This window comes from Phocoena phocoena, chromosome 20 (assembly GCF_963924675.1).
Source record: "Phocoena phocoena chromosome 20, mPhoPho1.1, whole genome shotgun sequence".
In the NCBI taxonomy this organism is placed as follows: Eukaryota; Metazoa; Chordata; class Mammalia; order Artiodactyla; family Phocoenidae; genus Phocoena; species Phocoena phocoena.
Window position 1 is genome coordinate 46,743,111 of NC_089238.1, and position 20,936 is coordinate 46,764,046.

At 40.8% G+C, this 20,936-nt stretch overlaps 1 protein-coding gene across 3 annotated transcripts in view; it reads right to left on the bottom strand.

Moving 5' to 3' along the window:
* The window catches only part of RFWD3 (ring finger and WD repeat domain 3), a 35,217-nt gene extending 17,427 nt beyond the window's left edge, over window positions 1–17,790 (bottom strand). For all 3 annotated transcript variants that reach the window (XM_065898918.1, XM_065898919.1, XM_065898917.1), the window contains exons 1-3: window positions 17,225–17,790; window positions 11,775–11,971; window positions 2,548–2,618 (exon numbers count right to left, since the gene is read on the bottom strand). In XM_065898918.1, coding sequence (XP_065754990.1) covers window positions 2,548–2,618; window positions 11,775–11,971; window positions 17,225–17,790 — 834 coding nt within the window. The remainder of the gene's footprint in view (window positions 1–2,547; window positions 2,619–11,774; window positions 11,972–17,224) is intronic.
* Window positions 17,791–20,936: the final 3,146 nt, after the last annotated feature.

Genomic DNA, 20,936 nt, shown 5'->3' on the forward strand with positions numbered 1-20,936 from the left:
GGCAAGGGAAGAGTTAACTAAAAATGTATTCCTATGTAAAAACACTGTGCAGCTATTACTACCAATAAGAATGAGATTCAATTTTATGTACTGACACTAAAAGGCTCTCCAAAATGCAGTAAGTTGGGGGAAAAGGAACCAGTCCCAGAACAAGATATTATATAATCCCTCTTGTGTGAATTTTAAAATAGAACATTTAAATGAATTCAGTAAAATTGAAGGATACAAAATTCATCTACAGAAATCTGTTGCATTTCTATACACTAAAAATGAACTATCAGAAAGAGAAATTAAGAAAATAATCCCATTTGTGAACTACATCAAAAAGAACAAAATACCTAGAAATAAATCTAACTGAAGAGGTAAAAGACCTGTACTCTGAAAACTATAAGACACTGATGAAAGAAACTGAAGACAACACAAACAAATGGAAAGATATACTATGCTCATGGATTGGAAAAATTAACACTGTTAAAATAATCATACCCCCGCCAGGCAATCTATAGATTCAATGCAATCCCTCTCAAAATATGAATAACATTTTTCACAGAACTAGAATAAACAATTCTAAACTTTGTATGGAAACATAAAACTCCAAATAGCCAAAGCAATCTCAAGAAAGAAGAACAAAGTTGGAAACATTACACTCCCTGATTTCAAACTATACTACAAAACTACAGTAATCAAAACAGTATGGTACTATCACATAAGCGGATATATAGATCAATGGAACAGAACAGAGAGCCCAGAAATAAAGCCACACTTATATGGGCAATTAACTTACGATAAAAGAGGCAAGAATAGACAATGGGGAAAAGACAGCCTCTTCAATAAATGGTGTTGGGAAATCTGGACAGCTACATGCAAAAAAATCAAACTGGACTACTTTCTCACATCATATACAAAAGTAAACTCAAAATGGACTGAAGATTTAAATATAAGACCTGAAACCATAAAAATTCTAGAAGAAAACATAGGCAATAGGCTCTTTGACATCAGTCCTAGCAGTATTTTTTTTGAATATGTCTCCTCAGGCAAGGGAAGCAAGTGAAAATAAACAAACAGGACTACATCAAACTAAAGCTTTTGCACAGCAAAGGAAACTATCAACAAAATGAACAGGCAGCCTACCGAATTGGAGAAGATATTAACAAAAGATATATCTGATAATATCCAAAATAAACAAAGAGCTCATACAACTCAACAGCAAAAAACAACCTGATTAAAAATGGGCAAAAGGGGCTTCCCTGGTGGCGCAGTGGTTGAGAGTCCACCTGCCAATGCAGGGGACACGGGTTCATGCCCCGGTCCGGGAAGATTCCACATGCCGCGGAGCAGCTGGGGCTGTGAGCCATGGCCCCTGGGCCTGCGCGTCCGGAGCCTGTGCTCCACAATGGGAGAGGCCACAACAGTTAGAGGCCCACATACCACAAAAAAAAAAAAAAAAAAAAAAAAGGGCAAAAGACACGAACAGACATTTTCCCAAAGAAACAGCCAACAGACACATAAAAAGAAAAGATGCTCAGCATGACTAATTATCAGGGAAATGCAAATTAAAACCACAAAGAGATACCACCTTATACCTGTCAGAATGGCTATCATCAAAAAGACAACAAATAACAAGCATTAGCAAGGATGTGGAGAAAAGGGAACACTCATGCACTGTTGGTGGGAATGTAAATTGGTGCACCCACTATAGGAAACAGTATGGAGTGTGGACAAATAGCATATAATCTCACTTACATGTGGAATCTGAAAAATAAAACAAAACAAAAAAACCCAGACTAAGAGACACAGAGAACAAATGGGTGAGTGCCAGAGGGAAGGGGAGTGGGGTATGGCAAAATAGGTGAACGGGATTAAGAGGTACTAACCTCCAGTTATAAAATAATAAACCATGGGGATGTAATACATAGCATGAAAAATGTGGCCAATAATATTGTAATAACTTTGTATGGGGATAGATGGTTACTAAACTTATTGTGGTGATCACTTCATAATGTATGCAAATGTCAAGTCACTTTGCAGTACACTTGAAACTAACATAATACTTTACATCAACTATATTTCAATAAATAAAGAAAAAACATTTATACACATAAGTAAATTTATATGAGAGTAACTTTTCTAGAGAGAATGAATAAAAATAGAAACTTGCAAAAACTGAATCAATGATGTTTTGGAACTGGCAGGGTCCACAGTTGGTATAAATAAGTCTCATATTGAGGACAGTGATATCTGTAATTTTTAAAAATAAAAACTGTTTATCTCATAGCAATCTTTCTGCCAGACAGTTCATAAACTGCATTCATATCTTCTACTTAAACTGATACTTAACCTTGTTAGGTGGACAGGACAAGTTCTCCTCACATCTTCCCCTACTCCATGTTTTTAAACCTAAGGGGAGGCAGCCACACAATGAGTAACTTGTATAGGATCTACACCTGGACCCCCTGCCTACAAAGTCTGTGGGTTTTCCACTTTAATCTGCACCTGCCTTTTTAAATGTAAATAGAAACCTCTCATTTAAAAGGATGTTCATATTACCTGTTTGGGGAGAGTCTCTCCTCCACCAATACATGTAACTTCTTGCTCTGTTGAGATATCTCCGAGTTGCTCTGCCAAGTCGTTACCTCCTAGTTGCTCTGCCAAGTCGTTTCCAGAAATGATGGGATAGGTAATATATAAAAGAAGATATAAGTCAGGTATGAGGCTAGCAGGAGAGCCTGACTCACCACAGCTTTCCATTTCTAATTGATACATTGATGTAAAAGGAATGACAATTTCCCCAAGTAGCATCAATGAATCCTTTTTTTTTTGGCTGTGCAGCATGTGGGATCTTAGTTTCCTGACTGCGGACTGAACCCAAGCCTCCTGCAGTGGAAGCATGGAGTCCCCACCACTGGACTGCCAAGGAAGTCCCAATGAATTCATTTTTAAATGTATACAGAATAGTAAACTAACCCACAAGTACCCATCACCCAATTTCAAAAATAATATTTTTCCAATCTTGTTCCAAATAAGCCCCCATTCCCATTATTTTCTTTCCTAATAACAAACGCTAAAATGTGGTTTCACTTGTAAAAACTTTTGTAGCACTCACTGATAAGGACTTTTTTTTTTACATAAACACTATACCTAACAAAATTAACAATACTATATCTAACAAGTTAACAATAATCCTTCAATACCATCCCAGACACCTAGTTTGTACTCAAAATTTCCCAGTTGTTGTTTTGTGGCCACATAGTGAGATATGCAGGATCTTCCCCAACCACGGAACAAACGCATGCCCTGCGTAGAGTCTTAACCACTGGACCACCAGGGAAGTCCCTCCCAATTGCTTTAAAGTTGCTCTTTACAAATAGATTTATTCCAATCAGGATACAAACAAGGTCTTCAAACAGTGAGCTTGGATTGTTATGTCTCTTAAGTCTTTTTCATTTATAACAATTCTCCTTCACTTACTTCTATCCCCTCCTTGTCACTGATTTGTTGAGGGAGATTTGGTCATTTGTCTTACGAAATGTCCTACATCCTGGATTTGGCTGATTGCTTCCTGTGGTATTCCTTACTTACTGCTTCACTGCCTGCCTTTCCTATAAACTGGCCGTTAGACCTAGATGATTTTGTAGATTCAATTCTGTTTTTTGGAAAGAGGAAGGGCAGCAAGAAACTTAGGTTTTGTGCTTCTGATAGCAGTACACCAGGAGGCTTATACTGGGTTCAGGTGATGTCAGTCTGACCAGACTATCTGGTTCCTCAACAACCTTTCACAGCTTCCATTAATGGTCAAGATAGTAATCTTAATTTTTAGTTATTTTTCTTTTTGAGGCTCAAATTGTTCCATCGTAAGCCAGAAAGAATCCCTTCAAATTGGCTCTTTAAAAAAAACCTTTTATTGAAATGTAATATGCATACAGAAAAGTGTACCATAAATATTTTTAGTGAATTTTCACAAACTGAACTATAAACCAGAACATCACCAACAACCCTAAGAGTGGCCCTTATGCCCTTATGTCCTCCTTTTATCTTGGGTGACAGGCAGGGAGGTGACCTTGCCCCCCCAAAGTAACTACTTTACTAAATTTTAACACCATCGACTGGTTTTGCCTGTTTTTGTATATAAATGGCATCTGAGTTACCCACTTTCTGCTACTTCTGTTTGACATTCTTTGCAAGATTTTTCCATACTAATGTGTGGAGTTGTAGTTCATTTTTACTTCTGTGTTTTACTGCGTAAAAGTATAACATTTATTTATCCATTCTACTGCAAATGGGTTTGTGGATAGTTTTCAGTTTTTTCCTATTACAAACAGTGTTATTACATTCTTATACATGTCATTCATGAACACATATACTCACTTCCTTGGCTATATACCTAAAAGTGAAATTGTTGAGCCACTGGTTCTATATATATATATATATATATATATATATATATATATATATATATAGTGAATGTATAAAAATACTAGCAAAATGTTTGTACCAATTTACATTTTGATGTAAAAGAGGACATCAAAATCATAAAATGTGGAGGAGGAGAGTAAGAAAATGTAGATTAAAAAAAAAATTTCCTTAAATGTATTTGAGCCCATATGACTACCAGTCTAAGGCAAGCAGATATAGGAAAGGGTTACTACACTTGAAAAACAGGGTAACCACAAATTAAAAACATACACAAAAACCAAAAAGAAGAGAACATAAGTATAATACAAAAGATAATCGGGGGAAGGGATAAATTAGGAGACTGGGATTGACAAATACACACTACTATATATAAAATAAATAACTAATAAGAACCTACTGCATAGCACAGGGTACTCTACTCAATACTCTGTAATGACCTATATGGGAACAGAATCTAAAAAAGAGTGGATATATGTATATGTATAACTGATTGACTTTGCTGTACAGCAGAAACTAACACAACATTGTAAATCAGCTATACTCCAATAAAAACTAATAATAAGAAGAATCAAACCACAAAAGGAAAAACAAAAAGAAAAAAAGGGAAAAAGAAGAAATATAAAATCAATGGGAAAACAAGGTTTAAAATGGCAATAAATACGTATCTATCAATAATTACCTTAAGGACTCCCCTGGTGGTGCAGTAGTTAAGAATCCGCTTGCCAACACAGGGGAAATGGGTTTGATCCCTGGTCTAGGAAGCTCCCACATGCCACAGAGCAACTAAGCCCATGTGCCACAACTACTGAGCACATGTGCTGCAACTACTGAAGCCTGCGCATCTAGAGTCCATGCTCCACAAGAGAAGCCACTGCAAGGAGAAGCCTGTGCACGGCAACAAAGAGTAGCCCCCGCTTGCTGCAACTAGAGAAAGCCCGTGCATAGCAATGAAGACCCAACACAGCCAAAAATATAATAGTAATAATAAAGATAAATTTTTTTAATTAAAAAAATTGAGAAAATAATAAAGAAACTGTAAATAGGGGGCTTCCTTGGTGGCGCAGTGCTTGAGGGTCTGCCTGCCGATGCAGTGGACACAGGTTTGTGCCCCGGTCCGGGAGGATCCCACATGCCGTGGAGCGGCTGGGCCCATGAGCCATGGCCGCTGGGCCTGCGCGTCTGAGCCTGTGCTCTGCAACGGGCGAGGCCACAGCAGTGAGAGGCCCGTGTACCACAAAATAAATAAATAAATAAACAAACAAATAAATTGTACATTTCTTTAAAAAAAAAATTACTTTAAATGTCAATGGACTAAATGCTCCAATCAAAAGACACAGAGTGGCAGACTGGATAAAAACAACAAAAGCCTACAATATGCTGCCTATAAGAGACCCACTTTAGGGCAAAGCACACATACAGATTGAAAGTGAGGGGATGGAAAAAGATATATGGTGCTAACGGAAATGATAAGAAAGTGGGGGTTGCAATACTCATATCAGACAAAATAGACTTTAAGAAAAAGGCCATAAGGAAAGATAAAGGACACTATATAATGATAAAAGGATCAACACAAGAAGAGGATTTTAACCCATCAACGTATATGCACCTAATATAGAAGCATCAAAATACATAAAACACAATTAACAGACATAAAGGGAAAGACTGACAGGAATACAATAATAGTAGCAGACTTTAACACCCCACTCACATCAATGGACAGATCTTCTAGACTGAAAATCAATACAGCAAACAGAGATCCTAAATGATACAACAGAACTTTTAGATTTAATTGATATTTTTAGAAATTATCTCAAGCATCTTTTGTGACCACGACAGCATGAAACTAGAAATCAACCACAGAAAAAGAAATGAGAAAAAAACGATTACATGGAAACTAAACAACATGCTACTAAAAAACCAATGGGTCAATGATGAAATCAAACAGGAAATTACCTTGAGACAAATGACAATGAAAACACAACCATACAAAATCTATGGGATGCAGCAAAAGCAGTTCTTACAGAGAAGTTCAAGCGATACATGCCTTCCTCAAAGAACAAGAACATGTTTTTTGTCATAAACATGTCTGTTTATGACAAACTCACAGACAATATAATACTCAATGGAGAAAAGCTGAAAGCCTTCCTGCTAAAATCTGGAACAAGACAAGGATGCCCACTTTCACCACTTCTATTCAACATAGTACTGGAAGTCCTAGCCACAGCAATCAGACAAGAAAAAGAAATAAAAGGTATCCAAATTGGAAGGGAAGAGGTAAAACTGTCATTATATGCACATAATATGGTACTATATATATAAAATCTTAAGGACTCCACACAAAAACTACTAGAACTGATAAAGGAATTCAGCAAGGTAGCAGGATACAAGATTAACATACAGAAATCAGTTGCATTTTACACTAACAATGAAGTATCAGAAAGGGGATGTAAAAATACAATACCTTTTAAAAATCACACCCGCAAGGGACTTCCCTGGCAGTCCAATGGTTAAGACTCCGCACTTCCACTGCATGGGGCATGAGTTCAATCCCTGGTCGGGGAACTAAGATCCCGCATGCTGTGCGGCCAAAAAGAAGAAAGAAAAAAAATCACACCCCCCAAAATAAAATATTTAGAAATAAACCTGACTAAGGAGGAGAAAGACTTATTCACTGAGAACTATAAAACATTAATAAAGGAAACTGAAGATGATTCAAAGAAATGGAAAGATATCCCATGCTCTTGGACTGGAAGAATTAATACTGCTAAAATGGCCATACTACCCAAAGCAGCCTACAGATTTAATGCAATCCCTATCAAATTACCCATGACATTTTTCACAGCACTAGAACAAATAATCCTAAAATTTATATGGAACCATAAAAGACGCAGAATTGCCAAAGCAATCCTGAAGAAAAAGAATGAAGCAGGAGGCATAACCCTCCCAGACTTCAGACAATACCACAAAGCTACAGTAATCAAAACAGCATGGTACTGGCACAAAAACAGACATATGGATCAATGGAACAGAAAATAGAGCCCAGAAATAAACCCACACACCTACAGTCAATTAATCTTCAACAAAGGAGGCAAGAGTATACAATGGGAAAAAGACAGTCTCCTTAGCAAGTGGTGTTGGGAAAATTGGACAGCCATATGTAAATAAATGAAGTTAGAACACACCCTCTCACCATACACTAAAATAAATTCAAAATGGCTCAAAGACTTAAACATAAAACATGACACCACAAAACTCCTAAGAAGAGATCATAGGCAAAACAAATCATACCAATGTTTTCTTAGGTCAGTCTCCCAAAGCAATAGAAATAAAAACAAAACTAAATAAATGGGACCCAATCAAACTTACAAGCTTTTGTACAGCAAAGGAAACCATAAGCAAAATGAAAAGACAACCTACAGAATGGGAGAAGACATCTGCAAAAGATGCGACCGACATGGGCTTAATTTCCAAAATATACAAACAGCTCATACAACTCAACAACAAAAAAACAACCCAATCAAAAAATGGGCAGAGTAAGTCAGAAAGAGCAAGACAAATACCGTATGCTAACACATATATACGGAATTTAAGGGAAAAAAAAATGTCATGAAGAACCTAGGGGTAAGACAGGAATAAAGACACAGACCTACTAGAGAATGGACTTGAGGATATGTGGGGGGGGAAGGGTAAGCTGTGACAAAACAAGAGAGAGGCATGGACATATATACACTACCAAATGTAAGGTAGATAGCTAGTGGGAAGCAGCCGCATAGCACAGGGAGATCAGCTCGGTGCTTTGTGACCGCCTGAAGGGGTGGGATAGGGAGGGTGGGAGGGAGGGAGACACAAGAGGGAAGAGATATGGGAACATATGTATAACCGATTCATTTTGTTATAAAGCAGAAACTAACATATCATTGTAAAGCAATTATACTCTAATAAAGAAGTAAAAAAAAAAAAGATACAAGGAAATAAAAATTTTAAATAAAAATTACTCAACACCCCCCCCCCCCGCCAAAAAAAATAGAACTCAGGCCTACCGGACCTACTGAATCACAATCTGCACTTTTACAATCTCCCCAGTGTACTTGTGTACCCACGAATAGTTGAAAGGTACATTTCTACCTCGACATGTCTTTTCTGTCTGAGAAATACACACATTTTATCCAATTTGATATAAATAAAACACTCAAAAATGCAAAAAAAAAAAAAAAAAGGGCAGAAGAGGGACCTCCCTGGTGGTGCAGTGGTTAAGGATCTGCCTACCAATGCAGGGGACATGGATTCAATCCCTGGTCTGGAAGGATCCCACATACCACGGAGCAACTAAGCCCACGTGCCACAACTACTGAAGCCCGCATGCCTAGAGCCCATTCTCAGCAACGAGAAGCCACTGCAATGAGAAGCCCAGGCACTGCAACTAGAGAAAGCCCACGCACAGCAACAAAGACCCAACGCAGACAAAAATAAATAAATAAATAAAAATCCTATGATAAACCATAATGGAAAAGAATATATAAAAAAAGAATATACATATATATAACTGAATCTCTTTGCTGTACAGCAGAAACTAACACAACATTGTAAATCAACTATGTTTCAATAAAAAAATAAATAAAGTGACCCTCTTACAAGCAGCATTAAAAAAAAAAATTTACACTCCCACCAGTACTGTATGAGAGGTCTGGTTGCTTTATATCCTTCCCAATACTTGATATTGTCAGTCTTTTAAATTTTAGCTGTTGCGGTGGGTGCATATCAGTTACCACAGTGTGGTTTTAATCTGTATTTCCCTGATGACTAATCAAATCTCTGTATATATTTATTGGCCATTTAGCTATCTTGCTTTGGAAGTACCTTTGCAAATCTTTGGCCCATTTTTCTATAAGGTTGTAGAAGTTATTTATGCATTCTAGATGTAAGCCCTTTTCTGGATATATGTATTATGAATGTTTTCTCTAGTCAGTGGGTTGCCATCTCACTCTTTTAATGATGTCTTTTTTTTTTTTTTTGGCTGTGTTGGGTCTTCGCTTCGTGCAAGGGCTTTCTCTAGCTGCGGCAAGTGGGGGCCACTCTTCATCGTGGTGTGAGGGTCACTCTTCATCACGGTGCGCGGGCCTTTCACTATCGTGGCCTCTCTTGTTGCGGGGCACAGGCTCCAGACGCGCAGGCTCAGTAGCTGTGGCTCACGGGCCTAGTTGCTCCACGGCATGTGGAATCTTCCCGGACCAAGGATTGAACCCGTGTCCCCTGCATTGGCAGATGGATTGTTAAACCACTGCGCCACCAGGGAAGCCCTGGACATTTGTGATTGCAGCACATCAAGAGGCACATAAAATCTGGTGGTTTCACTTTCTGAAATGCTAAGATTGATCAGTGGGTTCAGGTGGTGTCAGCCTGGTCCCTCTATTAAAAAGACTCCCACCAACCTTCCAATCTAATGGTTTGAAGAGTCACTGATGATCTTTGACTAGATACGTCAATGCATTAGGAGTCACAAAATGATAATTTTCCCCCCTATCATTCATGCTACAATTACTAGTTGGAATTTTTCTATTAAAAAAAACCTCCTTAGAGGGTGGGTGGAAGGGAAGAATAGGCAGAGCACAGAGAATCTTTAGGGCACTGAAAATACTGTATATGATATTATAATGATGGATGTATGTCATTATACATTTGTCCAAACTTATAGAATGTGCAACACCAACAGTAAACCGCAAGGTAAACCAAAGACTTCGAGTGATTACAGTGTGTAACTAACGCACCATTCTGGTGAATGATGCCAATAATGGAGAGGCAGTGCATGTATGTGTGGGGGAGGGAGGGGGGCAGGTGCATATGGGAGATCTCTCTACCTTCCTTTCAGTTTTGTTGTGAACCATAAACTACTCTAAAAAAAAAAAGTCTTAAAAACAAACAAACAGGGCTTCCCTGGTGGCGCAGTGGTTGAGAGTCCGCCTGCCAATGCAGGGGACACAGGTTCGTGCCCCGGTCCAGGAAGATCCCACATGCCGTGGAGCGGCTGGGCCCGTGAGCCATGGCCGCTGAGCCTGCGCGTCCGGAGCCTGTGCTCCGCAACAGGAGAGGCCACAACAGTGAGAGGCCCGCGTACCACAAAACAAAAACAAAAACAAAAAACAAACACTTAAAAGACCTTCTCCATCAACTATTTGGTTTTCTGGATACAGTTCATATAGGAAAGGCAGGATAAATGCTTAATCCTCTATTCAACAGTTTTCGGAGCAATGAGTTAGGGCTCTAATAACTTATTATGGTGATAAGTAAGGTTTTTTTTTTTTTTAAAAAGTGCACAATTATGAATTTATAGATTCACACAGATTTAATGTATTTCAATCTATAATCTAAGAATACATTCATTATTCTTTTTAATGCTCAAACTGTCCCAACTTAGGCCAGTAAGATCTCTCTCAAGGTTGCACCTGTGCCTACTGATGTAAATGTATAAGACTCAGACAGCTTCCTTGCTTTCCAGCACAATAAAATGCCCTAGGCCCATCTTGTATATTTCCTATCACAGACCTGGAAAGCCATTTCTCCAAGCCTTGGTCCCCTTTAGTGTGAGAAGACCACAGTGTAGGGTATCAGATAGGTTTTTTGGTTTTTTTTTTTTTCTGGGTAAAGATTTAATTTTATTTATTTTTGGGTGCATTGGGTCTTTGTTGCTGCGCACAGGCTTTCTCTAGATGTGGCGACCGGGGGCTACTCTTCATTGTGGTGCGCAGGCTTCTCCTTGTGGTGGCTTTTCTTGTTGCTGAGCATGGGCTCTAGGCGTGTGGGCTTCAGTAGTTGTGGCTCATGGGCTTAGTTGCTCCGCAGTACATGGGATCCTCCCAGACCAGGGATCGAATCTGTGTCCCCTGCGTTGGCAGGCGGATTCTTATTCACTATGCCACCAGGGAAGTCCCCAGAGAGTTTTTTAATACAAGCATATGCTTAAAGGGTCTCTGCGCATCTACTGTTAAATAACGTTCCACTTGCACAACACGTAACATTACACTAGGACTTAAAAAGTACCAGACTAGACAGGGTGCTGAATTTACAAAGCTTTTCTTTTAAATAATCTATTTCCTTCTCAAATGTCTAAGAAAATGAAAGGGAATGTAAAATGCCATTATAAAGTGACCAACTCAATGGGTCACAAGTCACATTAAATTGCAAGCCAGATCAAATCCTCTCTATATAGTTATGGCCAGTGAAAGCTCTGTACTATAAAGCATTAATCTATGATATTTGGGGTGAAAAGGCAAAGTATCAAAACACAGGTCTAGAGTTTCTAGCCTTCTGGAGTCTAAGCTTTCCAGATGTTGACCTTGTGGATCAAATCTGGATAAAACACTCACCTTCTAAAACAACAGCTCCAGGCTCCTCTGCCTGGACAACTCCCTCTTCATACTCTGTGGAGCTGTCACTGTCAGAACTACCTGATACCTGCAAGTCTTCAGAGACAGGATTCCTAGTCTCTGAACCATAAGAGGTGGCTGGCGAATGAGGCTGCGTCCTGCTCACTTGAAAGTAAGCATCCAGCGGTGATCTCAACCTATATATGCAGAAAGACAACAGAATTCTTGTACAATATACCATCATCACAAGAATAATCCACAGTGATTTGGAGGTAAATCCTAGTCATTTTAATGCATCATCAGGCCATTAAGTGCTGCCTTTGAACGCTGAAGTAGGAATAGAGATTCAGGCAGGTGCTGACTGGACGAGACATGCTCTTTCCACTCAAGTATTCCATTGGCCCACACTGAAGCCTGACCCCTCTGCTAAAAGCTAATCCTACTTTACTGGCATTTCTTTTGTCAATACCTTTTAAAGACATGACTCATTAATATAAAGAAAGGAAGGGAGGGAGGGAGGGAGGAAGGGAGGGAGGGCTGACTCAGCAATTTGTCTGCTGATATTAGGGGGTTGAAAAGAGAGTGGGCAAGATGAAAAAGGGCCCTATTTTTTTTTTTTTTTTTTTTGCGGTACGCGGGCCTCTCACTGCCATGGCCTCTCCCGTTGCAGAGCACAGGCTCCGGACGCACAGGCCCAGCGGCCCAGCCGATCCGCGGCATATGGGATCCTCCCGGACCGGGGCACGAACCCGCGTCCCCTGCATCAGCAGGCAGACTCTCAACCACTGCGCTACCAGGGAAGCCCTAAAACGGCCCTATTGATCAAATATGGCCTCATGGGATTCTGCTTCTGCAGCTACTAAGACCAAGGTCTTTTGAAGGTATGAAGCCTGGCTATGGTCATCATTGTCTCATCTCTTATTCTGAGCCACTTTTCAAGTCAAAAATGTCAAAGGACGAAAGTTCTCTCTTTTGCCTGCTCAAACCTGCTGTTGAGCTCTCTAGTGATTTTTTCCCATTTACTGTGTCAACTCCAGTATTTCTATTTTGTACATTTTTATAACTTCAGTCTCTTTATTGATATTGTCTATTTTGTTGTTTTATACTTTGTTTTAGTTCTTTGAATATATTTAAATAGCAGATTTAAAGTTGGTCTAGTAAGTCCAACATCTTGGCTTCTTCATGTACAGCTTCTATTTTTTCTTCCTGTGTTTTGGTTATACTTTCTTTACATATCTTATTTTTTCTTGAAAACTGGACGTTTCAAATAATATAATGTGGTAACTCTGGAAATGAGATTTCACCCATTCCCAGGGTTTGTTGTTGTTGCTATTTCTTATAGTTGCTACTATTGGTTTAGTGACTTTTCTGAAGTTAATTCTATAAAGTTTGCATTCTTCATTGTGTGTGGCCACTGAAGTTTCTGTTTGGTTAGCTTAGTGTTCAGTTCATTATGACTAGATAGAGATTTCCTTAAACACTTGGAATCAGTACACCTCCCAGTCTTTGCTGAGAGACTTGATGTGTGTGTTGGGACACATCATCAATAATCAGCCAGGCAGGTGACAACTCTGCCTCAGCCTTCATTTCCTGCTTATGCAGAGCCTCAAAGTCAGCCAGAGTTGAGAGCTTAGTGCCTTCTTAGGTCTTTCCTGATTGTGGGCCCAGCTGCACACAGCCCTGGGCATGTATGTGGTCTTCTAGAGTCCCAGAAATATGTCAGAACTTTTCAAAACCCCATAGGAAGATCTCATTCTCCACCTTTTCCTTTTAAGCTTTTTGGTTAGTCTAATGTTTGGCCCAATGGTCATCCACTGCCACAGGCAGACCCTGGGGAAAAGGCTTTAGAATTTTCGAACTGGACAAGCCAGGGATTGCCTTTCAAGTGGGATCTTCCAGGAAACCAACAAACAGGTCAAAGAAAGAGAATTCTCTGGGGATGAGCCTTTGAAGGACCTCTAATTCCATTCTACTCTCTCTAGTTGCTTCCAGACTACTGCCTTTTCACTGTGATTGCAGGCATTTAGTTTTCAAGACTACTATGGAGGGACTTCATAGTAAATCCCTCCATCGTAGTGGTTAAGAATCAGCCTTCTAATGCAGGGAGCATGGGTTCGATCCCTGGTAGGGGAACTAAGATCCCACATGCCGTGGGGCAACGAAGCCCGCGTGCCACAATGAAAGATCCCACATGCTGTAACTAAGACCCAACACAGCCAAATAAATAAATAAATATTAAAAAAAAAAAAAAAGACTACTATGAACCTGAAGAAGGGGATGGGAATAGGGAATGCCACAAAACTCACAGTTCTTACTGAGATTCAGCTGGTTTGAGAATCACTCACTGAATTGCTACAAGTATTTGGTTAATTTCCAGAGTACTGAAAAGTTGATTTTGATAAATTTTGCCAGTTGTTTCAATTATTTTTTTACAAAATAAATTTATTTATTTATGGCTGTGTTGGGTCTTCGTTTCTGTGCGAGGGCTTTCTCCAGTTGCGGCGAGCGGGGGCCACTCCTCATCGCGGTGCGCGGGCCTCTCACTGTCGCGGCCTCTCCCGTTGCGGAGCACAGGCTCCAGACGTGCAGGCTCAGTAGCTGTGGCACACGGGCTTAGTTGCTCCATGGCATGTGGTATCTTCCCAGACCAGGGCTCGAATCCATGTCCCCTGCATTGGCAGGCAGACTCCCAACCACTGTGCCACCAGGGAAGCCCTGTTTCAATGACTTTATGGAGAGAATTTTCTGAGGTCCTTACTCTGCCGTTTTCACTGATGTCACTCAGGTTTCCTTTTCAAAAAAAAATGCTAACCAAGTTTACAAACTTATTTTAGGAACTGTGCATGAACAGCAGCTATAGCTACTCATGAGAATAAGAATATAAGAACAGTATTTCCTAAGAACATTTTAACCAAATGAAATACATAATAAAGTTAGGCTATTACGTGCATATCAATAGCATTCTGCATAGAAACCAGTAAAAAATTAAGTGATTGACTATTTTTTTTAAAAATCACTCATTAAAAAAAAAAAAAAATCACTCATTAATATTGCTTTTACATAGCAAAATAGGCATTTCCAAAGTCAGGTGGGGACATATAAAAGAGGAACTATGAAGAGCAACTGGGAGGCAGTGCTAGGAGTACAGTCTTAGAACCCAAGAAATTCTCCTTTTTTCCTACACTTATCATCTCTGAATTAAATAACAGTATAGTAAGTTCTTGTCCCTTGCTTACCCTCTATAGTCCTAGATTCTATAAGCTCCAAGAGAAACAGTACCCTGATCTGTCCTGTTCACCAACGTATCTTCAAGCAAAAGTTCAGTCTCTCACATAGTGGAGTGTTACAAATATTTGATGAATAAGTGATGATGCTGGCTGTCAGAATCAAGCAGCCTCAAACAAAGAAACAGGAAAGGAGTTTGTGACCTTGGCTGAGAAGTAGTTGGGAAAAATATTCCACTATGCAGGTTTCCCCAATTTTGGCTTCTTGGTGGAGTCTGAGGCAAAAGCTGCTCACCTTGGCCCAGGCTCTCAGCACCTGGCCCAGGAATGGTCTGTCGGGTGAGTAGTGTCAAACACCATAATGAGAAATCCACCTCAAGAAATTCAGAAGGTATAAGCAATGAGTCCTGGAAAAGCTCAGACTTTTATGTGAATTTAGTGTGGAATTTGTTTACAACACAATTTAAAGGAAAAAAATTTTAACGCCACATTTATCTGGCTCCAGAATCCATGTTCTCTCCACTGAACTGCATAATTCTTTGCCTTTAAGCTTTATTCTCTTTGTTGAGACAAACATATGACCGTCAGTCAAATAGCTTAACTGACATCATTTAACATCTAAATTCTGAAGCTCAGTCCCTGAGCAGAGATTCTACACACATCAAGCTATTTTCTGATTAGAGTCTGGCTTCTGTGTGGCAGCATCCCCTAGGTGAATCATGCTGACCATGCCAACAAGAGAATTTGGTCTCTGTGGTGTTTCTAATTTTCTCTGTAAATTGGCATCTGGTTTATAAGTGTCACTCTCCTGTGAACTGGTTAACACAAAAGTCCCCGACCAAGAGCAATCTCCACCCCTGCCTGCTCGTGAGTAGATGAACAACCAAGCGTGAGGACTACTGCAAGAGGCCTCTTGACAGTTCTTGGGGACACCGCTCTCAACTCTCAGTCCCCTTACTTCAACAGGGACCCCAAATTGCACTACAGGGTACCTTCACCTATGACACAAATGTATGAAATCCTACTTTGTTTTCAAAATCCGAGTAAACGGCATCTTAAAATAACAGAGTAGCATACATTTGCAACTCTTGTCAACACAGAACTAGGCACCTCTCACCCTTGATGGATCACATCCAGCAGTGACCAGGCATTACAGAGACTGAAGCCATAGTAATAGCAGGCCCTGATACAGTAATCAGCAGGATCCATGGAAAAGGATGCTGAAATCCAGAATCAGAAGGCACAGTCCAGTTCCAGTTATCCCAGTCAAATCACAAATCACCCCATCATCTTCCTCATTTGTAAAACATAGGTATTAGATGGCCCAGCTACCACTTTTTATTGTCACCTCATTATTTTCAGTGTTAGAAAACAAATGGGTCTGACTGAAGCTTCCTCTATCTGTTTTTGTTGACAACAGTCAGATTCAGGTTCCAACACCAGCTCTAACCTCCTCAGTGCTGTCGCTATGAGACCCTGAACAAACCACTCTCTCAGGGTCCAAGTTTCCTTCGTATTTAAAATGAAAAGGTTGAATTCAATCTCAACATTATGAAGATACTTAGAAGCCCAAATGTGAAACAAAGTATTTCAAAAAAGCTGGAGGAAGTGAAAAAACAGGTAAGGCATAGGTAATTGTTGTTCTTCATAATAACTCTGTCAAGACTTGACAGCTAAGCCCTTCAAGAGGCAAATTCAAACCAAAACCTATGGAAGAAAATTATTTTAAACTCTACAACACATTATCAGGTGTGGAGGGCTAGAATGTTTCTCACTTAGTCAGATAAGCTCTAAATTAATTCACACTCTACTTTTCACAAGGCTTCTCTAAATCCAGCCTGCCCATCTTCCAAAATCTACTGCACCACTAAGTAGAGAACAATGAAACATGGGCGAGTGGAGTGGCCTTGCAAGTTAAATATTTTTTTGATGTACAAGAGACAAATGATCTGAAGAAAAGCCAGCCTCTACAGAAACCGCTGTCAACAAACTACCACAGAGTTTTCAAAACATATCAGTGTAACTTGTCCCCTCCATTACTTCGTGAAGTAAATAAGGCAAGCACTTTTATTTTCATCTGACTTATGAGGTAACGGAGGTTCAGAAAGGTCACCTGACTTGCCAAGTCACAACGCCAATTCTTGGCAGCACTGGGGCTACGATCAGGGCCTAAAGGTTCATAATTCCCAATCTGGCACTAATCCTACTGTTTATACATATATTTACCTGGCACTGTTTGTCCTGTGAGACCCTCCAGCTCTTGCCCTCTGTGAAGCAGAACTCCTCCTCCTAGCTCTCACTGGCCCCACCCTGTGGTCCGAAGTTGGCCTCAGAAATTCCAGCATGCCATGAAGTCTCTGCAGCCCACTGATGAAGTTGTTCACTGAATCCAATGAAGACACTTGGGCAGTGTGGTTAGCACCAGATTCCTGCCTACTCTCCTCTGAAACTCCTGGATTGATGTTCTCCACAGTCTCTTCTCCTGAGAGCTCCTCCGTCATATCAATGGATACCTGTGGAGCAGCCTGAAGCAGAGGCAGTCCCTCTTGGCTGCTGACCACTTCATCAGGAGGGGGCTGGAGCAGGGCTGGTCCCCCTTGGCTGCTGACCACTGCAGCAGGTGCAGGCTCAAACAGGGGTGGTCCTTCCTGGCTGCTGACCACCTCAGTATGAGGAGGCTGGAGCAGGGCTGGTCCCCCTTGGCCGCTGACCACTTCAGGAGGAGCAGGCTGTTGTGCAGCACCATGATCTAACTGCACCTGAAGATCATATTTCATTGCTTCATGAGCCATCACTGAAGAAACAATATTTGTAAGTATTAGTAAAATATATCAGCTATAAGACATGTTTTATCTAATCATATCTGTTCTTTAATATTTCTGTTTAAGATCATTCTTGGCAAAACTGAGAAACTTAAAGAGATGATTTTGTTCGACTTTTTTTTTCCATAATAGGTACTTATAACCAGTTTTCCTGTTTGCCCTTTGAAAACATGAAGTCATGTGATCACAGCACTAACCTTTAAAATAGATCTAGGGACTTTCCTGGTGGCACAGTGGTTAAGAATACGCCTGCTAACGCAGGAGACACAGGTTCGATCCCTGGTCCAGGAAGATCCCACATGCTGCAGAGCAAATAAGCCCATGTGCCACAACTACTGACTCTGTGCTCTAGAGGCCGCAAGCCACAAGTACTGAAGCCTGTGTGCTGCAACTACTGAAGCCCATGCACTCTAGGGCTCACATGCCGCAACTACTGAAGCTTGCGTGCCTAGAGCCTGTGCTCTGCAACAAGAGAAGCCACCATGATGAGAAGCCCGCACACCACAACCAAGAGTAGACCCCGCTCGCTGCAGCTAGACAAAAGCCCGCACACAGGAATGAAGACTCAACGCAGCCATAAATAAATAAATAAATAAATCGATCGATAAAATAAGAGGACTGAACTACTGAAAGCAGTGGATCCACAAGTACAAGGCAAAGAGAGTATGAGACACACAAATCAGTTTTTCGGACTGATAACTGGTAGGACTGTGTGCTGTTGAGAAGCAAGCTAATTTCCACTGAGGGGACTGTAAAAACCACATACCAAAGAAGACAGCATTGAAAGACGGAGATGGAGAGCCTGTGAAAGTAGTTACTCTGTCCCTCAGGCAAACAATCAAAAAACCCCTCCTCCTGTGCTGCAGACAACTGGAGGTTTGAACCAGACAGACTTAAGACCAGCAGTGAAAACAAAGAGTTAAGTGAAAGTCTACAAACTTTCACAAGTGTGAGACACTTCAACCCTTCTCCCCAGCTGCACAAATCCAGAACGCAATATTCTGGTTTACATACATTCTCTATGCCTCAAGGCAGGAAATTACAGGATTGTTGCCTAGAGAAAACCAACTCAAGAGGAAAGATCTATAAATACTGACAGCTCTGACTCTCAAGAAAATGGCTGGATCTCTGCCCATACATCTAACAGTAAAAGTCCATTGGTTGGTAAGGTTCAGTCATTCATAAAGAGCTTCCACTCAGTTTTCTGGGGGTCTCTCCTCAAAATGACCAAATAGCCAAAGAACAACTGACATTCAAGAAAAGCCTCCAACATGAGAGAAAGAGACCAAAGCAGACAAAGAGAAGAAACTCGGAGAAAAGAAAGGAATACAATGCAAGAAACAGAAATAAGTAAATAAATAAACAAATCCAAACTTAAAAGAATGCCAAGGAAAAAAGGATCAAATCAGAAAACAAGAAAGAGCTCTTAAAAAAGAAAATTTACAGCCAAAATAAATGCTTTAATAGAAGGACTGGAAGATAAACCTGAGTAACTCTTTCAGAAAACAAAAGACAGTTAAAACATAATAATAATATTAAAAGCTCAAGCTAGAATACTTGATTAACTGAAGTACAAGAATGAGAGAACTCAAAATGGAGAAGAAAGTGAAGCAAAACCTCTGGTCAAGATGTAACCATACACTCTCTTCTAAGAACCCCAACACGGTAAATTTCCTCAAAAATTTTATCAGTTACAGAACAACCTCCATTATTAATTCCAATTTTAGGACACTTATAAAATATGCAAAACCACACTACTATATGGATTTATAGATATAAGATAGTATAAAACAAGCCCAGTCATGAAAAATACCATATTCATGAGAGGAAGGGTGCAGAGGTACACATGAGGCTTTGAATACAGAATTTTTTTTTTTTAAGAAAAAAAAAAAAGAATTCTATCAAAAAGTCAAAGCCAAGATTTGTTACATCTGTGTGGTGAATGCACAGGTCTTTTAAAAATTATTCTGTGCACTTCTCAGTATGGTTAAATATTAAAAAGTGAAATTTCTTCCCATCATATGCCAGATCTGATTAGAGAACAACCAGTTCTGATGAGACGTGAAAGGCCCAGAGCCGAATCCAAACCTGATTCATCGGTGTATCCTACACAGCAAGAAGTACAGAGCAGATGCTAAATATCTACTGAATTACACACCATCCACCTAAAAACACAAAACCAACCAAAATTCCCCCAACAACTAAGAACATATTAGCACCCGATATTGACACAGAGATAGGAGAGATATAGAACATGTTCATCCCGGCAGAAAGTTCTCTAACCAGCGCCATACTGGAGCAAAGCTTCCCAATCAACGTGGGGAAACACAAATCCCTCCAGGCCTAGGGCTGAGCAGCGGTGCGTCGCCTGCCCCCGCCCCCACCCCCACCCCCACCCCCCGGCCCCAGGCCGTGAGCAGCCTGGTCCTAGACCTCCCGTAATCTTCCCAAGCTTTGTCACTCAGATTTCAACCAATGTCCGCTCCAGTCGGGATGATGGCTCCCAGTTAAAAGAATAAGAGGCGCCGGCGGAGAGTCGGGCCGACCTGGGTTCAAATCCCTGCTCTGTCACATCTCTACCTCTGGGACCTTAGGAGGTTCCCTATTCTACTTGCTCCTCTGTAAAACGGGGATAATAAAAGTGTTTACGTCACAGTATTGCTGTGAGATAAAGTTGGACAGAATAGGTCTTTCGTTCAACTTGAAAGTGATGCAAGTAGAGGGCGCTCCACGGAACGGCAGTTATTTGCAGATGATGAGTCTGAGGCTCGGCTGCCTGGAGAGCAAACCGGGACCTGTGATTCCGGCCCCGCGGCCAAGTCGGCTCCTTCCGGGATCCCCGATGTTCCTGCCTTCCCCGCCCCCACCCTCACCGGCAACCCCAAAAGAGCGGGGATTCGGGAGACTCAGCCCCGACAGTTGGGGCCTTCCGGAGCGGCCGAACCTCCTCAGACAGCCGGGCTCCAGGCCGGCCCGCAGCCCATCTTGGGGCGTCCCGGGGCCCGGCGTCCATGGACCCAGCCCAGGAAGTCATCCCGGAGCCAGACGCCCAAGGTCTGGGAAAAGGTAAGCGCCCATCTCACCTGAAGCCGGAAGGACGCGTTCAGACTCGCGAG